Source organism: Onychomys torridus, chromosome 14, assembly GCF_903995425.1.
Source record: "Onychomys torridus chromosome 14, mOncTor1.1, whole genome shotgun sequence".
NCBI classification, from domain to species: Eukaryota; Metazoa; Chordata; class Mammalia; order Rodentia; family Cricetidae; genus Onychomys; species Onychomys torridus.
Window position 1 is genome coordinate 50,122,520 of NC_050456.1, and position 16,421 is coordinate 50,138,940.

Genomic DNA, 16,421 nt, shown 5'->3' on the forward strand with positions numbered 1-16,421 from the left:
AAAATACCTGATTGGTCTAATAAAGAACTGAACAACCAATAGTTAGGCAGGAGAGAGGCATAGGTGGGGCTGCCAGGCAGAGAGAATAAATTGGAAGAGAAATCTTGAAAAAAAGCAAGAGAGGATCGAGGAAAGGAGGCGAGGAGAACACCAGGGGCCAGCTACCCAGCCACATAGCCAGCCACACAGCCACACAGTCAGCCACGGAGTAAGAAGGAAAGAAAGATATAGAATAAAAAAAAGGTAAAAAGCCCAGAGGCAAAACATAGTTAAAGAGAAACGAGATAATTTAAGTTAGAAAAGCTAGTTAGAAACAAGCCAAGCTAAGGCTGGGCATTCAAAAGTGCTAGTAAGTCTGCATGTATTTATTTGGCAGCTGGGTGGTGGGCCTCCAAAGAGTAAAAAAACCAACCACACTGTACATTTACTATTTTGACTGTAATACAATACAGGGAGGTGTTGTTTTTTTGTTTTGTTTTGTTTTGTTTTCCTTGCCTTCTCTGTTTGATGCCCTATGTGCCTCTTGTATCTGGTTAGGCTTCTATTTCCCTAGATTTGGGAAATTTTACTCATGATTTCATTAATATTTTACATGGTACCCAGTTTCATGAAAGAAGCATGCTGAAATCTAAAACCACAGATTTACTTCAACACAGCAGTCATGGGTAATTTCAATATCCCACTTCACCAATACACAGGTCATCTTAAAAAAAAAAAAAAAAAAAAAAAAAACCTAAACAGAAACTCTGGAGTTCAGCAATATCATTAACCAAATGGATATCTACAGAACATTACACCAAACACTAAATAATACACATCCTTCTCAGAAGCCCATGCGACTTTCTACAAAAATTGACCACATACTAGGACACCAAGCAAGGAAAATTGACAACATAACCTGCATTCTGTCTGACCACAATGGAATTCAGCTGGGTATCAACAGCAATAGGTACTACAGAATGTAGACAAGCTCATGGGAACTAAACAACACAATGATAAATGATAATTAGGGTCAAGAAAGAAATCAAGAAGGAACATTTTAAATTGCTTAGGCTTGAATAAAAATGAAAGCACAACATACCAAAACCTATGGAGTACAATGAAGGCAGTCCTAAGAACAAAGTTATGGCATTAAGTGCCTGCATCAAAAAAATCAAGATATTGCAAATTAATAACTTAATGATGCACCTGAAAGCCCTGGAAGACAAGCACAAACAGCACCCTGGGAAGTAGACAGGAAGAGATATGCAAATCAGAGCGGAAATTAATGTTTTTGTATTTTCTTTAGTTTCTCTTGCTATTGATTTTTAGTTACATTGCACCATGACTTGATAAAATACAAAAATGATTTTTTAAATCTAGTTTAAAAACAGAGAGCCTTTGAGATGCCTCAGAAGACAAAAGTACTTTGCTGAGTAGGGGGAGACTTGAGTTCAATTCCCATAATCCACATAAAGGTAAAAGAAGAGAATTAACTGCATAAAGTTATCCCCTGACTTCCACATGCACACACACACACACACACACACACACACACACACACATCCTGCAAACACACTTACTAAGTGCACATTTTTTAAAAACTTGGAAACATCAATTACACATACTCCATAAGGACAGAAAAAAGATGAGTTAGATAAGCTAGGAATGTAAGTATTACTAATGGTAAAATTATTAATACATAGTCATATTAATGGGAGGGGGATTGGAAAATAAAAAGACAGGAAAGTAGTGTAATATATATACAAGATGAGGGAAAACAAATACAGAACAAGACAAAGCAATGAAAAACTGCAGCAACAACAACAAAATACACTGGTTATTTCTTCCTTCCTGTAGAGACAGCATATACCTATGTTTTAGATTGGGGTTTATTTTGGTATTTCCCCTGTTTTATCGTTTACATTTTACTTGATTGGGGTATGTGACATGAAAATAACATCATTTTCTTTTTGAACCCCCCCCCCAAATAAATCAAACCAGAAATGGCTGCTCTCAGACTGAGCCCTGCTCTACATTTCCAGTTGACACGTTACCATAACTACTCCCTGGCTAAATTCACAGCAGTATTTTTTGGTATCTTTTTTTTTTTTTTTTTTGCCAGGCCTGGCAATGTGATAAATGCTGGGAACACTCTCAGATTGGTTCTGGCAGCTAAACCCAAGGACTTTAACTCAGCTGGGTATCTCCTTAACAAGATGCATTCTGTCATACAGATATGTGCTCTTGGGCTTTGAGAGTATATTCAAAACAAACCAATTTGTGTTGACAGGATGAGGCGTAGGATTATGAGCAATCCCAAATACCCTGGCCACACCAGTCTGCCAGTTTCCATCTGTGCTAGGGCAACTTTTATTTGTCAAATTAATGCAACTTAGAATCACCTGGGAATGGAGTCTTAATGAGGAAGTGTCTACATTGGTTTGTCCTGTGGGCATGCCTATGAGGCATTTTCTTGGTTGTGTTGGTTGATATGGTGTGGGAAACCAGCTCCCACATTTCCCCCCAGGGTACTCTTGAGAAAGGAAAGGTGAGAAATATTTAGGTAGAAATACAGAGGGGAGAAAGATAGGATAGCCTCAGGAGGGCCGAGGTCAAAACCCACCAGCCCCTTCTGTCTCTTCTAAAGGGCTATTTACAGAAATGCCAAGGGGTGGAGCAAAAGACCTCCCCGCCAGCACAGCCAAGTGCAGACCCTTCCAAACATCTGGTAACCATGCGTGTGGTCAATCCCATCCCCTTAGACAGCCCTGCTGAGTAAAGCAAGCTCAGATCTCACTAGGAAACCTCTGTGGGCTCCCAAAATATGGAAAAACCTAGCCCACTGTGAGTGACACTATCCCCTTTGCTGGTAGTCCTAGACTATGTAAGAGAGGAAAGCTAGTTGAGCAAGCAAGCAAAGGTGTACGCATTTATTTCTGACCATTGTAGTCTGACCATGACTGTGGATATGGTGTGACTAAAGTCACTGCAGTGACTCCCCACCCCCAGTGATGGACTATACCTAGAATTGTAAGCCAGATAAACTAGGATGCCATCCTAACCACCCAGCTGGCATTCACACATACATGGTCTTGTTCTTCACAAAGGTCAAGCTATGGTTTTCTAGCTGTAAGACCCTTGGCTCCTTTTGAAGTGTGGATCGCACTTCCCAAAACAGATTTGTATCCAAGAATCTACATCCAAAACAAATCCTGATCTGTTTCCTGGGCCCCCATTAAGGTAATTACTGAGGCGATTACTTACTTAGCTGCTAGAAAGCAGGAACTAGTCAAAGCCCGGAGATAAAAGAATGCAAAGGCTTCTGTTCTTTCCAGCCCAGAGGTCCTAAAAAGCTCTTTGGAGATGATGATTCCCTGTCTGAGTACAGGAGAACAAACCAGAAAGCTTAGGAAGCTCAGGGAGGCCCTTCCCCAGCACCTGCTTGCTTCAGGGATTGCAGATCTCCTACAGTGTCTGCTAAGCCTTTCCTTTGCTCTTTTATTTAAAGGCCCCACTGAGGAAGAGTCTATCCCTTACTGTTTTGCCCAGTGTGCAATATTAGATTCCACGGCCTCTTTCAAGATCAAAAGTTTAGTGTTTCTGGATGCCACTGGCCTCTGTCTACCATTGACAGTTGTCTACCTTTCCATGCCATCCCATCCTCCCTGTACACATGCATCTGGTGTTGATTAATCTTCATAAAGATACAGGAAAGTTGTAACTGTCTAATATACCATCTTCCCTCTCCTCCTTGCTGAATTTCTGATTCTCATCATGAATTATGTGTTTGATTTCACTCAACTGTCCAGCAGTACCCTCTTGTATTTCTGTTTCCTTCAGGTTGTTGCTAGCCTGCTTTTTGGGTAGTTCATAACTTCTATTGCTTTGGAGTCTGTTGCTAGAGAATTATTGCACTTTCTTAGTGTTATCAAATTCTACTTTCTTTCATTTTTTGGTGTACTATGTTGAAATCCATACAACTTGTATATGAAAAGACTTCCACCTTCAAATGTTAGTTTGGTAGGGTACATTAGATTTGGTTTTAAGGGGACTCACTTGTGTAATCTCTTTAGATGCGTTGGCTGTAACTGTTGTCAGCAACGCACACAAATACCTCAATGATAAAGGTTACAAAGTTTTCATGACTAGCAGGATGTTCCATGCAGAAGCAATGATGCTATAGAACTAGCCTGACAATATGATTTTGACTTCTCTGTAGCACTGATATCTATGCCCACAGAAGCACAAAGCAAAACATAATCAACTTCCCCACTGGGGAGGATAGGATGTCATGTGGGCTCAGGTGCCATGTGTAAGGGTAGACAGTGGCGCTCATGGCTGACCACGGCTACCGCGTGGAAGGGTCACAGTCACGACAGGACCCAGTGATACTGTGGCAGAGCCACAGTTTGGCTGGCAGCAGAAGAGAGTGGAGGAATCATGAGCCATGGTTACCTTTTAGAGCTTTATTGGGAGAAAGAGAGAGAGAGAGAGAGAGAGAGAGAGAGAGAGAGAGAGAGAAACAGAGAGACAGAGAGACAGAGTGGGGGGGTGCACATCCAGCTTTTAGGCTGGCACACAGTCACCTGCTGATGATGTACAGAATGCTTACATTCCAAACTTTTGCTTATTAAAAAAAAAAAAAAAAAAAAAAAAAAAAAGCAAGTAAATAGGAATGAATAGGGGCATTGTTTCTCTCAAAAACTTCTTCCAGCTGACTGGTGAACATTGGTTGGCTCTTGGGGGGAATAGGGAAGTGGGGGACTTCTGAGGTAGACAGGCATTGTGGGATGATGGGCTGTCTGCCATCCGTTGATCTAGAGATGTGCATCCCTCATGGCCGTGGCTGGGAACCTTTTGTCTGACAAGACACAGAAAAAGCTTAGAGAGAAAAAAAAAAAATCATTATTATTTTATTTTTTTGGAGTGTTCCCAGACCAGGGGAGTTGGCATTTATTTGAGGTCGATCCAGCCTGTCCAGATGGATTTAAGCTGGTTTTTGGAGCTCGGGAAGTTTTGAAACATGGTAAGAAGCAGCCATGAGAAGATTAGTGACTATATGTGGTGTTTAGTACTCTGCTTATATTAGTGTTAATGGGAGAGGACAGAGAGAGTACAGAAAGAGAGGGGTACAGAGAGGCACCAGAGACAGAGACAGAGACAGAGCATGCAGAGAGAGAAAGAGAGACAGAGTGGGGGGGGGGTGCACATCCAGGCTTTTAAGCTGGGACTCAGTCACCTACTGATGACATACAGAATGCTTACACCATGTTCATAGCAGTTGGTTGTATTGTGAGTAACCAGGCACTTTAGTATCTATAAAGACAGAGGTGGACAGTGCTTTCATGAGCAGCTTCAGAATACATCTGCATTTAGAATTAAACCACCTCTTTTTTTTTTCATCTTATAACACTTTTTAAAAATTTAAATAACGTTTTTTTCATTTATTTTACATACTGACCTCAGTTTCCCCTTGCTCCTCTCCTTCCAGTGCCCCCACTCCATCCCCCCCCCCGCTTCCCATTAACCTCTACCTCCCCTTCCTGTCCTCCCCCACCTCCATTAAAAAGGGGGCAGGCCTCCCATGGGCTTGAACAAACCATGGCACATCAAGTTGAGGCAGGACCTAACTCCCCCCTTGTGTCAAGGCTGGGCAGAGTAAATCCAGCATGGGGAACAGGTCCCCAAAAGCCAGCTAAGCACCAGGGACAGGTCCTGATCTCACTGCTAGGAGCCTTACAAAGAGACCAAGCTACCAAATTTTTCTCATGGCCTTCCCTGAGGTGATTTCTCCCAGAGTCCTGGGGAAGACACTAAGATCAGTGGGGGTAATCTGAGGGAATGAATCCAAGTACACCAAGCTCTACAGTCCATTCGCTTTATTCATCTGATACAAGGTTCTATCCACACAGCTTCCATTCTGTACTCATACTTAGCTCCTCTGTCTCTTCTCCTCCTATTGTCTCATAACTCAACTAAGTTTTCTTCTCCATCCTTGCTCCTTGCCCTTCCTCTTCCTGTGACCCAGTCTACAACCTTGCGAGCTCTGTGTCCCTAAAAATAAAACTGCCTCTATTTTTTCTATATGGCCATTTTCTGGCAGGGTGGGGTAACTCTGTTCAGAGCTAGGGAACCTGCCTTAATAGCTTCATTGTACCTGGTATGCAAAAAGCCCTTTTGTTCTGAGTCAATTGCTCTGGAATGCCACTTGGGCTGTCAGAGAAAGGAGGGTCTGAGCTTCATTTGTACAAGAAACAAAGCTATGCACCAAATCTCTGCCTGTCTCCTAAGCCTAGGAGACAGGTGGTGTCTCTGTAAGGGTGATTCCCTTAATTCAGGAGATCAGCAGTTGATCTGAAGTGCTTATTCTGTCTGCCATTATGGCCTTGGATGCTTGAGAGGTATTTCAGATACAATACACTGTTGGAAGTTCTTGAGGAGCTATGGGAGCACACATGGAATTCATAGCAGGAAACAGCTGATATATTAAAAGCCAGATAGCACCAAATACTCCTTGAGATATGGGTTCCTCTGGAAAAATTCCTTGATTCTTCCAGGTATAGCTTTACCATATATAGCTGAATCCCTACTTCATAATCCTCCAGCTCAAAGCACCAAGCTACACAACTGTTACACACATACAGAGAACTAGGTCAGTCCCATGGAGGCTCCATAAGTGTTGGTCCAGAATCCATGAGCTGCCATGAGCTCAAGTTAGCTGTGTCTGTGGGTTCCCCTGTCATGACCCCCCTGGGTCATACAATCCCTTCTCCCTTTCTTCAGCAAGACTACCAGAGCTCAGCCCAGTGCTTGGCTGTGGATCTCTGCATCTGCTTCATCAGTTACTGGATAGAACATCTCCAATGACAATTAGGGTAGTCACCAATTTTATTATAGTAGAAGGCCAGTTCAGGCACCCTCTCCACTATAGCTAGGAGTCTTAGCTTGGGTCATCCTTGTGGATTTCTGGGAGTTTCCCTGGTGTCCAAACCCCAAAATCCAAACCCCATCATAGATGTCTCTTTCACTACTCAACCCTCCGTTCCATCTCCAACTGCCTCCTGCACCCAATCCACTCTCTCAAGTTTGCATCCCAACATTCCCTCCCCTGCCTCCAGTTTACCCAGGAGATTTTTTTCTATTTCCCCTTCCCAGGAAATCCATGCATCCCTCTTTGGGCCCTCTTTGTTCACTAGCCTCTGGGGTTGTGGATTGTAGGTTGGTTATCCTATACTTTATTCCTAATATCCACTTATAAGTGAGTAAATGCCATGTTTTTCTTTCTTTGTCTGGGTTACCTTTCTAGGAATGTTTTTTTCTAGTTCTATCCATTTGCCTGCAAATTCATGAAATAAATTACTTTTTACAACTGAGTACTACTCCATTGTGTAAATGTACCACAATTTCCTTATCCATTCTTAGGTTGAGAGGCATCTAAGTTGTTTCAAGGTTCTAGCTATTACAAATAATGCTGCTATGAACATAGTTGAACATGTGTCCTTGTGGTATGATTGAGCATTCTTTGGGTATATGCCCAAGAGTGGTATATCTGGGTCTTGAGGTAGATTAATTCCTAATTATACTGATTTCTAAAGTGGCTGTCCAAGTTTGCATTCCCACCAACAGTGGAGGAGTGTTCCCCTTACTCCACATCCTCTTCAACATGAGCTATCATCAATGTTTTTGATCGTAGCCATTCTGACAAATGTAATATGGTATACCAGACTCACTTTGATTTGTGTTTCCCTGATGACTAAAGATATTGAACAATTCCTTAAATGTCTTTCTGCCATTTGAAATTTTTCTGTTGAGAATTCTCTGTTTAGCTCTGTAGCACATTTTAAAAATTAGATTATTTGCTATTTTGGTGTCTAGTTTCTTGAGTTCTTAATATATTTTGGAGATCATCCCTCTGTCAGATGTGGAAGAAGCTTCTTTGATAATGGGTGAGAGATACACTTGTCTGTGTGTCTAAAGGTAAGTATTTAGGATGCAGTTAGAAATTATACTGGTTTAGGGTCCTTGGTCTCACCATCCATGGGTAATTGTCTCAATTTACAGACAAGACATGAATTCACTCCTATTGAGTGGGTCTTAGGTCCAATTAGACAACTGTTTTTTAACCTAAGACTACTGTTCTTGCCATGTTGATTATTGTTATATTTCATAGACATCACAGTTGTGTAGGAAACTAATTGCTTCCCCAAGTTTGAAGGTGAATCCTTATTGTTGAAGATACAATATGGACATAGAACTTGAAGGACTTGAGCTAGAACTGACCAGGAAGTCTCCTCCCTATACTAACGGCCTTCACTCATAGTACTCGATGGTGTTGCACAGCTGACAAGAGAGAGAAGCAATCACTAGCCCAACCCAGCTACGCTGTCTTTTAAAACCAATTTTTTATATCTTATTGGGGTTAATTCCATTAGACAAATGTCACTTTCACAAATCTCCTCAATAGAAATCCTCCCTACCTTTGTACCTCTTGTGAAGCTTCTAGATGACTAAACCCCTAAATTCTAAACCAAAAATCATTGTTTAAGTCTGAAAAGTATACTCTTAGATATTCTTACAAGGCATTTAGTTGTTCTGTGAGGCAGTGCCTCAATTGTTTTAAGGTATATAAACAAATATTCTCCAAGCAATTCCTTTGATATTTTATTAACACCACATATAAAAATAGAATATGACATATTCCCCAAGTCACTCTTATTGGAGAGTCTTTTGCCATATGCAGATAGTTAAGGATGAGAAGTTGTTTCATTTTCTAACCCATAAAACCCAGGTTTGGGGGTTGGGGATTTAGCTCAGTGGTAGAGTGCTTGCCTAGCAAGTACAAGGCCCTGGGTTCGAGCCTCAGCTAAAAAAGAAAAAAAAAAGCCCAGGTTTGGAAATATCTGGTCTAAATAGTAATTGGAAAGAGAGTAACTCCTTGTTTCTTTCTCTCTCCTCTGGCTACATCAGAAGTCATTAGTAAGTAAATGCTCAGAGATTTGTTTATCAAGATTAATAAACTCATTAAGTGACCTTTGCATTTTTCACAATGCACAGGGTACAGATTTTCTGTCTTTTCTGCCAGTACATTTTAGGACTCCTTTTCTCCAGGCTCTAGTAAGAGTTTCTTCACTTTGAGATCTCCTTGGCATTCATGTCAAGCGTCTCCTCATTTTCACTAATCTTCTCAGAGCCCTTCTATATTCTCCCAGAAACAAAGCTAATGGCATGCTTTCAGTAATTTAGTAAGAGTTAAGATATTAAAATCTAGTTGTCTACCAGTGTTTCCAGTCTACCAATAATTTCCTTCAAAACTTAAAGATATTTGCTGCCAAGTCTAACAACCTGAGTTTGATCTCCGGAACCTACATAGTAGAAGGAGAGACCTTCCTATAGGCTGTCCTCTGAGCTCCACAGGTATGCCATGGCCTCTTAGTTCTGTGGGTATAAAGTTCTGGACTGAATCTGGTGTCTAGTGCCAAGTGCATGTAATACCTAATGCAGCCACTCATGCTAGAGTTTTTCATCGACATATCTTATTTCTTGCAGTTACATCCCTTGTCTAGTCTTATATCAACTTGACCCAAGCCATACTCATCTGAAAGGAGTGAATCCCAATTGAGAAAATATCTCTATAAGATCTGGCTCTAAGCAGAAAATTAGAACCCAATGGGGAGAGCCTAACCCACTGTGTGTGGGGGCAACCCTGGGCTGGTGGTTTTGGATTCTATATGAAAGCGAGATGTGTTAGCCATGATGAGCAAGTCAGCAAACAACACTCCTCCATGGCCTCTGCATCATCTTGTACTTCCAGCTTCCTGTCCTGAAATCCTTCAGTGATGAATAGTGATGTAGAAGTATAAACCTTATTATTAAACCCTTTCCTCCCCAACTTGCTTTTGGTCATGGTGCTTCATCACAGCAATAATAACCCTAACTGTGTCAGTGTTCCTCAGACTCCCTATTAAGAAAATAGTTCACTGTCCAAGCCTTCATGTCTATCATGGTTGACTTTGTGATGGTCCAACTATTTTCCAAGACTTTAATCCTCTCAAATCCTGAGCTTGAGCCTGACAAACAATTTTGGTAAAATTATTCAAAGATAAGCACCAATTCAAGGATGGAACACCAATCTCACACACCACAGAGAGACAGATTAAAGAATTTTCAGCCCTCCTTAATCTTCTCAGTGCAGTGTTAATGAGATTATAGGGAACCTACATGTAGATTCACATGCAGTAAATGTGGGAATGTCAGTGTACAAAGCCCCTGTAGAGAGTAATTTGTTGGTAAAGAGTAGAAATGAATGTGTAATACCCTTGTCCCAGCAATACTTCTGGAATTTTGTTCCAAAAATACTGTCAAAATTTGAAATTATGTGAGATATAAAGCTGTTTGTAGCATATAATGGCAAAATATGGGAAGCCACAAAACTCTCTGTGTTCATTTGGATTTAAGCAAAAATTACTTTAGTGTAGTTACTGGATAAATGAAGAGATGAGGGTGGAGAGTTCCAGAGGATCTGACACTCAGGTACCTTCATAGGTAACACACACACACACACACACACACACACACACACACACACACACACAGCATATAAATATACATAGGCAAGACACTCATACATAAAATAAGATAAATAACTCTTTAAAAATACCGTAGTGCAGACTGTTTGCTTAACAGATTTTTTTTTCTCATAGTTCTGATGGATTTCAGGTTCAAGACATTGTATTAATTCACAGTCTGGTGAGAGCTAGGTCCTGGTTTGTAAACAAATGTTTTCTTGCTGTTCTTTCACATGGTGAAGGGAGATCATCTTTTTCATCCATTGAGTACAAGTCCCATTCATAGCCAGGCATGGTGACACACCTTTAATCCCAACTCTCGGGAGGCAGAAGCAGGCAAATGTCTGAATTTGAGACCAGTGTAGTCTATAGAGCTAGTCCCAGGACATCCAGGCCTACTCATAGAAATCCTGTCTCAAAAAAAAATCCCATTCATAAGAGCTCTAACTGTGTCCAAAGGTCTTACCTTCAAATACCATCCCACTAGGAATTAGAACTTTAACATACAACTTCTGAAAAGACGCAAACCATTAAGTCCATAGCATTTGCCCAGATATCATAGATCAAACTACGGTACTTCAACACAGTGGATACACTGAACTTTAATATGGTATCCAGAAGATTTGTGCATAGTGATTCCACATGATCTTCAGGATCTGTCTTTAAGTGGAAAAAACCAGATCAAACACACGATGCATATGTGGCTATTTTTAAAGTAGGATTGATTCAACTCTGCATAATTATTTGCTAAATTTTCTAAAACTAAAGACTAAAAAGATAAACCAAAAGCTAATATCACAGTTATTTGGCAGTAGAGGGAAGAAAATACGATAGAGATTAAATCTAGGGTTAGATATATTTTGAGTGTATATAAGTGTATGTGTATGTATTGGCGTACATGCACACACATTCATATAAATGCCAAAATATATGTATGGTCAGAGGACAACTGAGGTGTCAGTTCTCTGCTTCTGTCTTACTGGGGCAGTTCATTATTTGGTAACAATCGAAGATTTAGAGCAAGAAAAAATATTTGCTCCAAAATGAAAATGAATTGAAAGTGAAACTGCCACTCAAGTTGATGGATATGTTCATCCTCTATTGCTATAACAAATGACCTGAGGCTAGGTAGCTTGCACAGATGTTTATTTTTCTCACAGTCTTGGGGCCAAATGTTTGATATCGGACAAACCCATTGGCATAGCCTCTTACATTTGCTGAGTCACCTCGTGGAAGATAGCATTGTGATGAGAAAACAAGCAAAAATTCAAAACGGAGAACTCAGATGAGAAGCCAGACACCAAGGAGGTTCACTTTTAATGTTTTATAGCAACCCTCTAACCAGGGTCTCACAGGAACTTTATCAATTCCTCCCACGGACAACACTCTCACTGACTTAAACAACCCCCTCTTGGCCTTCTTGGCAAGATCAGTTTAAAACCTATTCAAAACAAGCAGAAGCCAGTATGACTTCAAGGACCACCTGTTAACGCATTCTTTCTGCATGTCTGCACTTGGCTCCTCCATTTCCCAGTCCTTCCAAGAACATTCACATCATAGGGTTATAGTTTAAATTACTAACACTTAAGTCATTTTTTTGGTTTTTTGTTTGTTTGTTGTTTGTTTTTTTTTTTTTTTTTTTTTTACTTTTTGTACCATAAGTCCAGGTCAGCTTGCTCCATTGATTATTTCAAAGTAGTACCAAGCATACATACAAGAGTCTGCAATTATAAAATAACAATAGATGAATACATCTTAATAAATTTCAAATATTTATGTAATAATTTTTTGGTTTGGTTTTGTTTGAGACAGTGTTTCTCTGTGTAGTTTTGGTGCCTTTCCTGGAACTCACCTTGTAGCCCAGGCTGGCCTCGAACTCACAGAGATCCGCCTGGCTCTGCCTCCCAAGTACTGGGATTAAAGGTGTGCGCCACCACCATCTGGCGTAATATTTTTTTTTTTTAATTAACAAATGGTAGAACTACCTTTCATCTCCATCTGGACACATGTACACTTAAAGCAAGGAAGGCTCTGCCTATTGTGTCATCTGTAGCCAAGGTTAACCAGATTGTAATCTTGTCTCACTCTTCAGTTTCTATGGTTTACCCCCAGTTGTCCTTTCTTGTTTGTGACTCTGGATGGTACATGGTCTGCCCTGGTCCTCATCATCTCCTGGGATGCAGAAAACCACTAAGGCATGGCCATACAATAACAAGGGGGCACAAGTGAAATATCAAATAGTTCATCAATTGTTTTCCAAAGACTGAATCTCTTTGGGGAGTAGAATGGAGTTCCCAAGAGTAAAGGCATGGCAGAAGCTAGTAAATATTTTTGAGTGCCAATTCTACACAGAGACAGCTGTTCAAGGATGACACAGCCAGACATACTTTGAAAACTACTACAGGACAAAAAGGACATCAGAAATGTCAGTTGACTCAGTGTTATTCAGATGTTGTCTTGAGATATGATGACTGTCTAATTAGAACTATGTTTTCAAGAGATGGGCTCTTTAAAATGCTAAGAACAGACTAAGGATGGGACAGGGTAGGCACAAAAGACCAGTCAAGTACCCCTGATATACATAGAAGCATTTTACAGAAATGGGATGAGTATTCAAAGTTGAAGTTTGAACAAAAACTAGTCGGTTTGAACAGATAGCCAAAGTAACATGTCCAAGGTGACTAAACAGGTACCCTTTTTCTACTAATTCAATATTTATTCAATTAATATTCCACTTCACTCAGATGTTTGTTCAAATTGGGCAGTGTGCAGAAAAAGATAATGAACAAAACATATAAAAAACAGTCCTGGGGCTGGAGAAATGGCTCAGAGGTTAAGAGCACTGACTGCTCTTCCAGAGGTCCTGAGTTCAATTCCCAGCAACCACATGGTGGCTCACAACCATCTGTAATGAGATCTGGCGCCCTCTTCTGTACACATAATAAATAAATTAATCTTTAAAAAAAAATCCTGTTTCATGGGGTTTGTGTATATTCACAGAAAGTCCCCAAAAGGGTCTCCTAAACTGCCAAATAATGGCCAAGAGAATAGACAAGCTAGGCTATCAGACACATGGGAAACAAAGTCATGCATTTTTAATGAAAGGAACAACAATTAACAAAAAGATTCACTCTTGACTTCTGTTTGCTAAATAAATCCAAACAGTTGGGTGGATCAGATATTATCATTTCTCAATTAAGTTTTATTTGCTGCTTAAGATAATGAACAACAGCTAAGCACACATTAAGAATTACCTATACCTGATGACAATATTTCTGATACTGCTGAAGATTCTGTGAAGTCTCAGAAATATGCTTGGATTCATACATACAATAACATTTTTGTTCCCAAACTTAACGTATAGGCTGTTAAGTTAATATCTTCTTAACCAGGCAAACAAGCCTTAGTCTCTTTGGGACCAGAAGGTATTCAATGATATAGTATATAAAGTCCAGCTATTAACAGACAAGTTAACATAGACAAAACAGTCAAAATCACTGACAATTCAATAATATTGACTCTTCTTTTTGGTGATGTTGGACCACTATCAACACTACCTCCATAGCCCCTGTGCAGGCAGAAAGGCAGGGACCACCCATAGTCACAATGGCAGTGATGTTTGTTATTACAGACCCCTCTCCTATTACAGGTCTCAGGGAGGCAGGCATTTGGAAGGACAGACAGGCTGATACACTTCTTGTGCATGCAGATCTTTCCTGCTCCACAGGTGGTACCATCCTTCACTTCACCAACATCCGGTACACCCATCCCCGGATGATGGTCGGTACTCCAGCAGGTGACACCATTGGCATAAATTTTCTGCAAGACAGAGTGAGCCTGGAGATGGAGAATGTCTTCCACGTTTTCACACTGGACTCTCCCACAAAATATATCTGACATTCTACATTTTAGGTATATTGTGCCATTTGTGCCACAGTGGCCAAACCTGTTTCCCTGTGAGTTCATTTCTTTGTAACAGTTATGAGATGCACTTCTTGCGCTTTCGCCAAAAATCTCCCTGCATTGTTGGTCATGGTTATTACACTGCTTTTGATAGCAGTAGGCACTGACACCACAGGAGACCCCATTCTGTACATAGCCATCTTCTGGGCACTGGTGGGATGTTCCATTGCACCATTCTGGAAGGTCACATTCATTGACCTTTGGTCTACATAGTTCCCCTGATCGCATGAGTTTGCAGTCTTTGCAACAAAGCCCAAAAGCACATGCAGCCCCAGGCCTCAGTTTACAGTTCAACAAACAACAGGGATCCTGTTCACACTCATGTATAGATCCACAGTCACACTCCTCTTCTTTTTCAACTATACCATTCCCACAGCGCTTCACCAGAAAGACTGCCCCTGGTCTTGGATGATTGTGCAAACAAGTTCCTTGGTTTATAGTAGTCTCCACAAAATCACGATAGCTACAATTGGTGAATCTCTCTGCTGGTACTCTGAAAGCACTCATGACACACCCTCTTTCCCCACAAGTACAGGATTCTTCATCATGCTGCATACCAAAAGTATGACCTAACTCATGGGCCACAGTGTTGGCAAAAAGAGACCAGGAGTCTCCTCGGAAATTTTCAACTCCACAGTCAAGTGGAGGATGACATATTCCTGCAACATAGGCTATACCAAGTACACTTATAAGTGAGCTTCTAATGAAAATATGGGCTGCATCATGAGGTACCTGAGCAAGACTGATTTGTTTCCACTGAGAAAAATCTTCTAAGACCTGATGAATGTTTTCCATTTGGAAAACATTTCCTCGATTCCAAATCTCAATGCCAATTAAAGACACATAGGTATCCAGCTGCTTGTACATGGAATCCACCATGTTAACAATGAGAACCACATCTTCTCGCACCTTTGACAAATTGCGTTGAGAGTAAGTGAAGAAGCCATAGTCTACCACCACAGCCAGCTCCAGAAACCATGTGTGAGCCCGTGATTTTCTAGAGTTCTGCGTCACAGCTGACTTCTCAGCTTCTTCAAGTCCAAAGTGTTGGTACGGTGTTCTCTTCTCTGTTAAACCACATCTCATAGGTGGAAACTGTGTCTTGTTATTGTTTAGTGTATAAACTAGGTGTTCAAATGTGCTGGAGTGTCTGATGGGTTCGATTTCATAGGAGAAGCCATTCATTCGTAACACTCCCTGAAACCCCCCGTTGCAGGCACTGAATGCAACTAAAGACTCAGGAACCCCCTCAACGAAACCATGATAGTAACAGTCACTAGGGACAAAGGGGTAATCCTGGAGAAGGGTATGTTCCTCTGTGTAGGTGAGCACAGAGAAGTGAGTAGGAACCAGCAGCTTCTTGACTCTCATGTGGACAACATGTCTTTGGCCCCCAAACATCAGGCTGTAGGAGAGCCATCCTGAATGTTTTGCACCTCTGGCCCTGCTAGTCACCTTTAGGGGGATGACCACTTCTGGAGAACCGAGGTATTGAGCAGACCCAGTCTGTGAAAGGTCGTTAGGGGACAGAAACACCTTAAGGCAGAGCAGCAAAAGAGTGCCTCTCATGAGTGCTCCAGCACCTGCATCTATTATTACGAAGCCATCTGCCTAGAGCAGAAAAAGGCTGGGGGTGAGATACTCCTGTTCTGGCTCTTCCCCTGAAGCTGATCAGGGAGTAGTGGGAACATCTAGAGATGGTGTGCTGGCAGAGTTGGACCATCAGAGCCACGGTGCTGAAAGTGAAAAGAATTATTGGATAAGGTGAGACATTCCAATGAGAAAATACTGACTGATGAGTCAAGGCAGTGTTTTTGGATTTGGTTTCAATAAATAGAGTGAAAAGTTCCAGGGTGAGGGTAGAGAAGATAATATTGGCCATATGTTGATAACTGTCAAAGTGTGAAGATA

At 41.0% G+C, this 16,421-nt stretch overlaps 1 protein-coding gene across 1 annotated transcript; it reads right to left on the reverse strand.

Annotated features, from left to right (window-relative positions):
- Positions 1–13,976: 13,976 nt before the first annotated feature.
- Positions 13,977–16,079, reverse strand: LOC118595322 (disintegrin and metalloproteinase domain-containing protein 21-like). Its single transcript, XM_036205690.1, has one exon. The coding sequence runs from the start codon at positions 16,077–16,079 to the stop codon at positions 13,977–13,979; it is 2,103 nt and encodes a 700-aa protein (XP_036061583.1).
- Between the last annotated feature and the right edge of the window lie 342 nt (positions 16,080–16,421).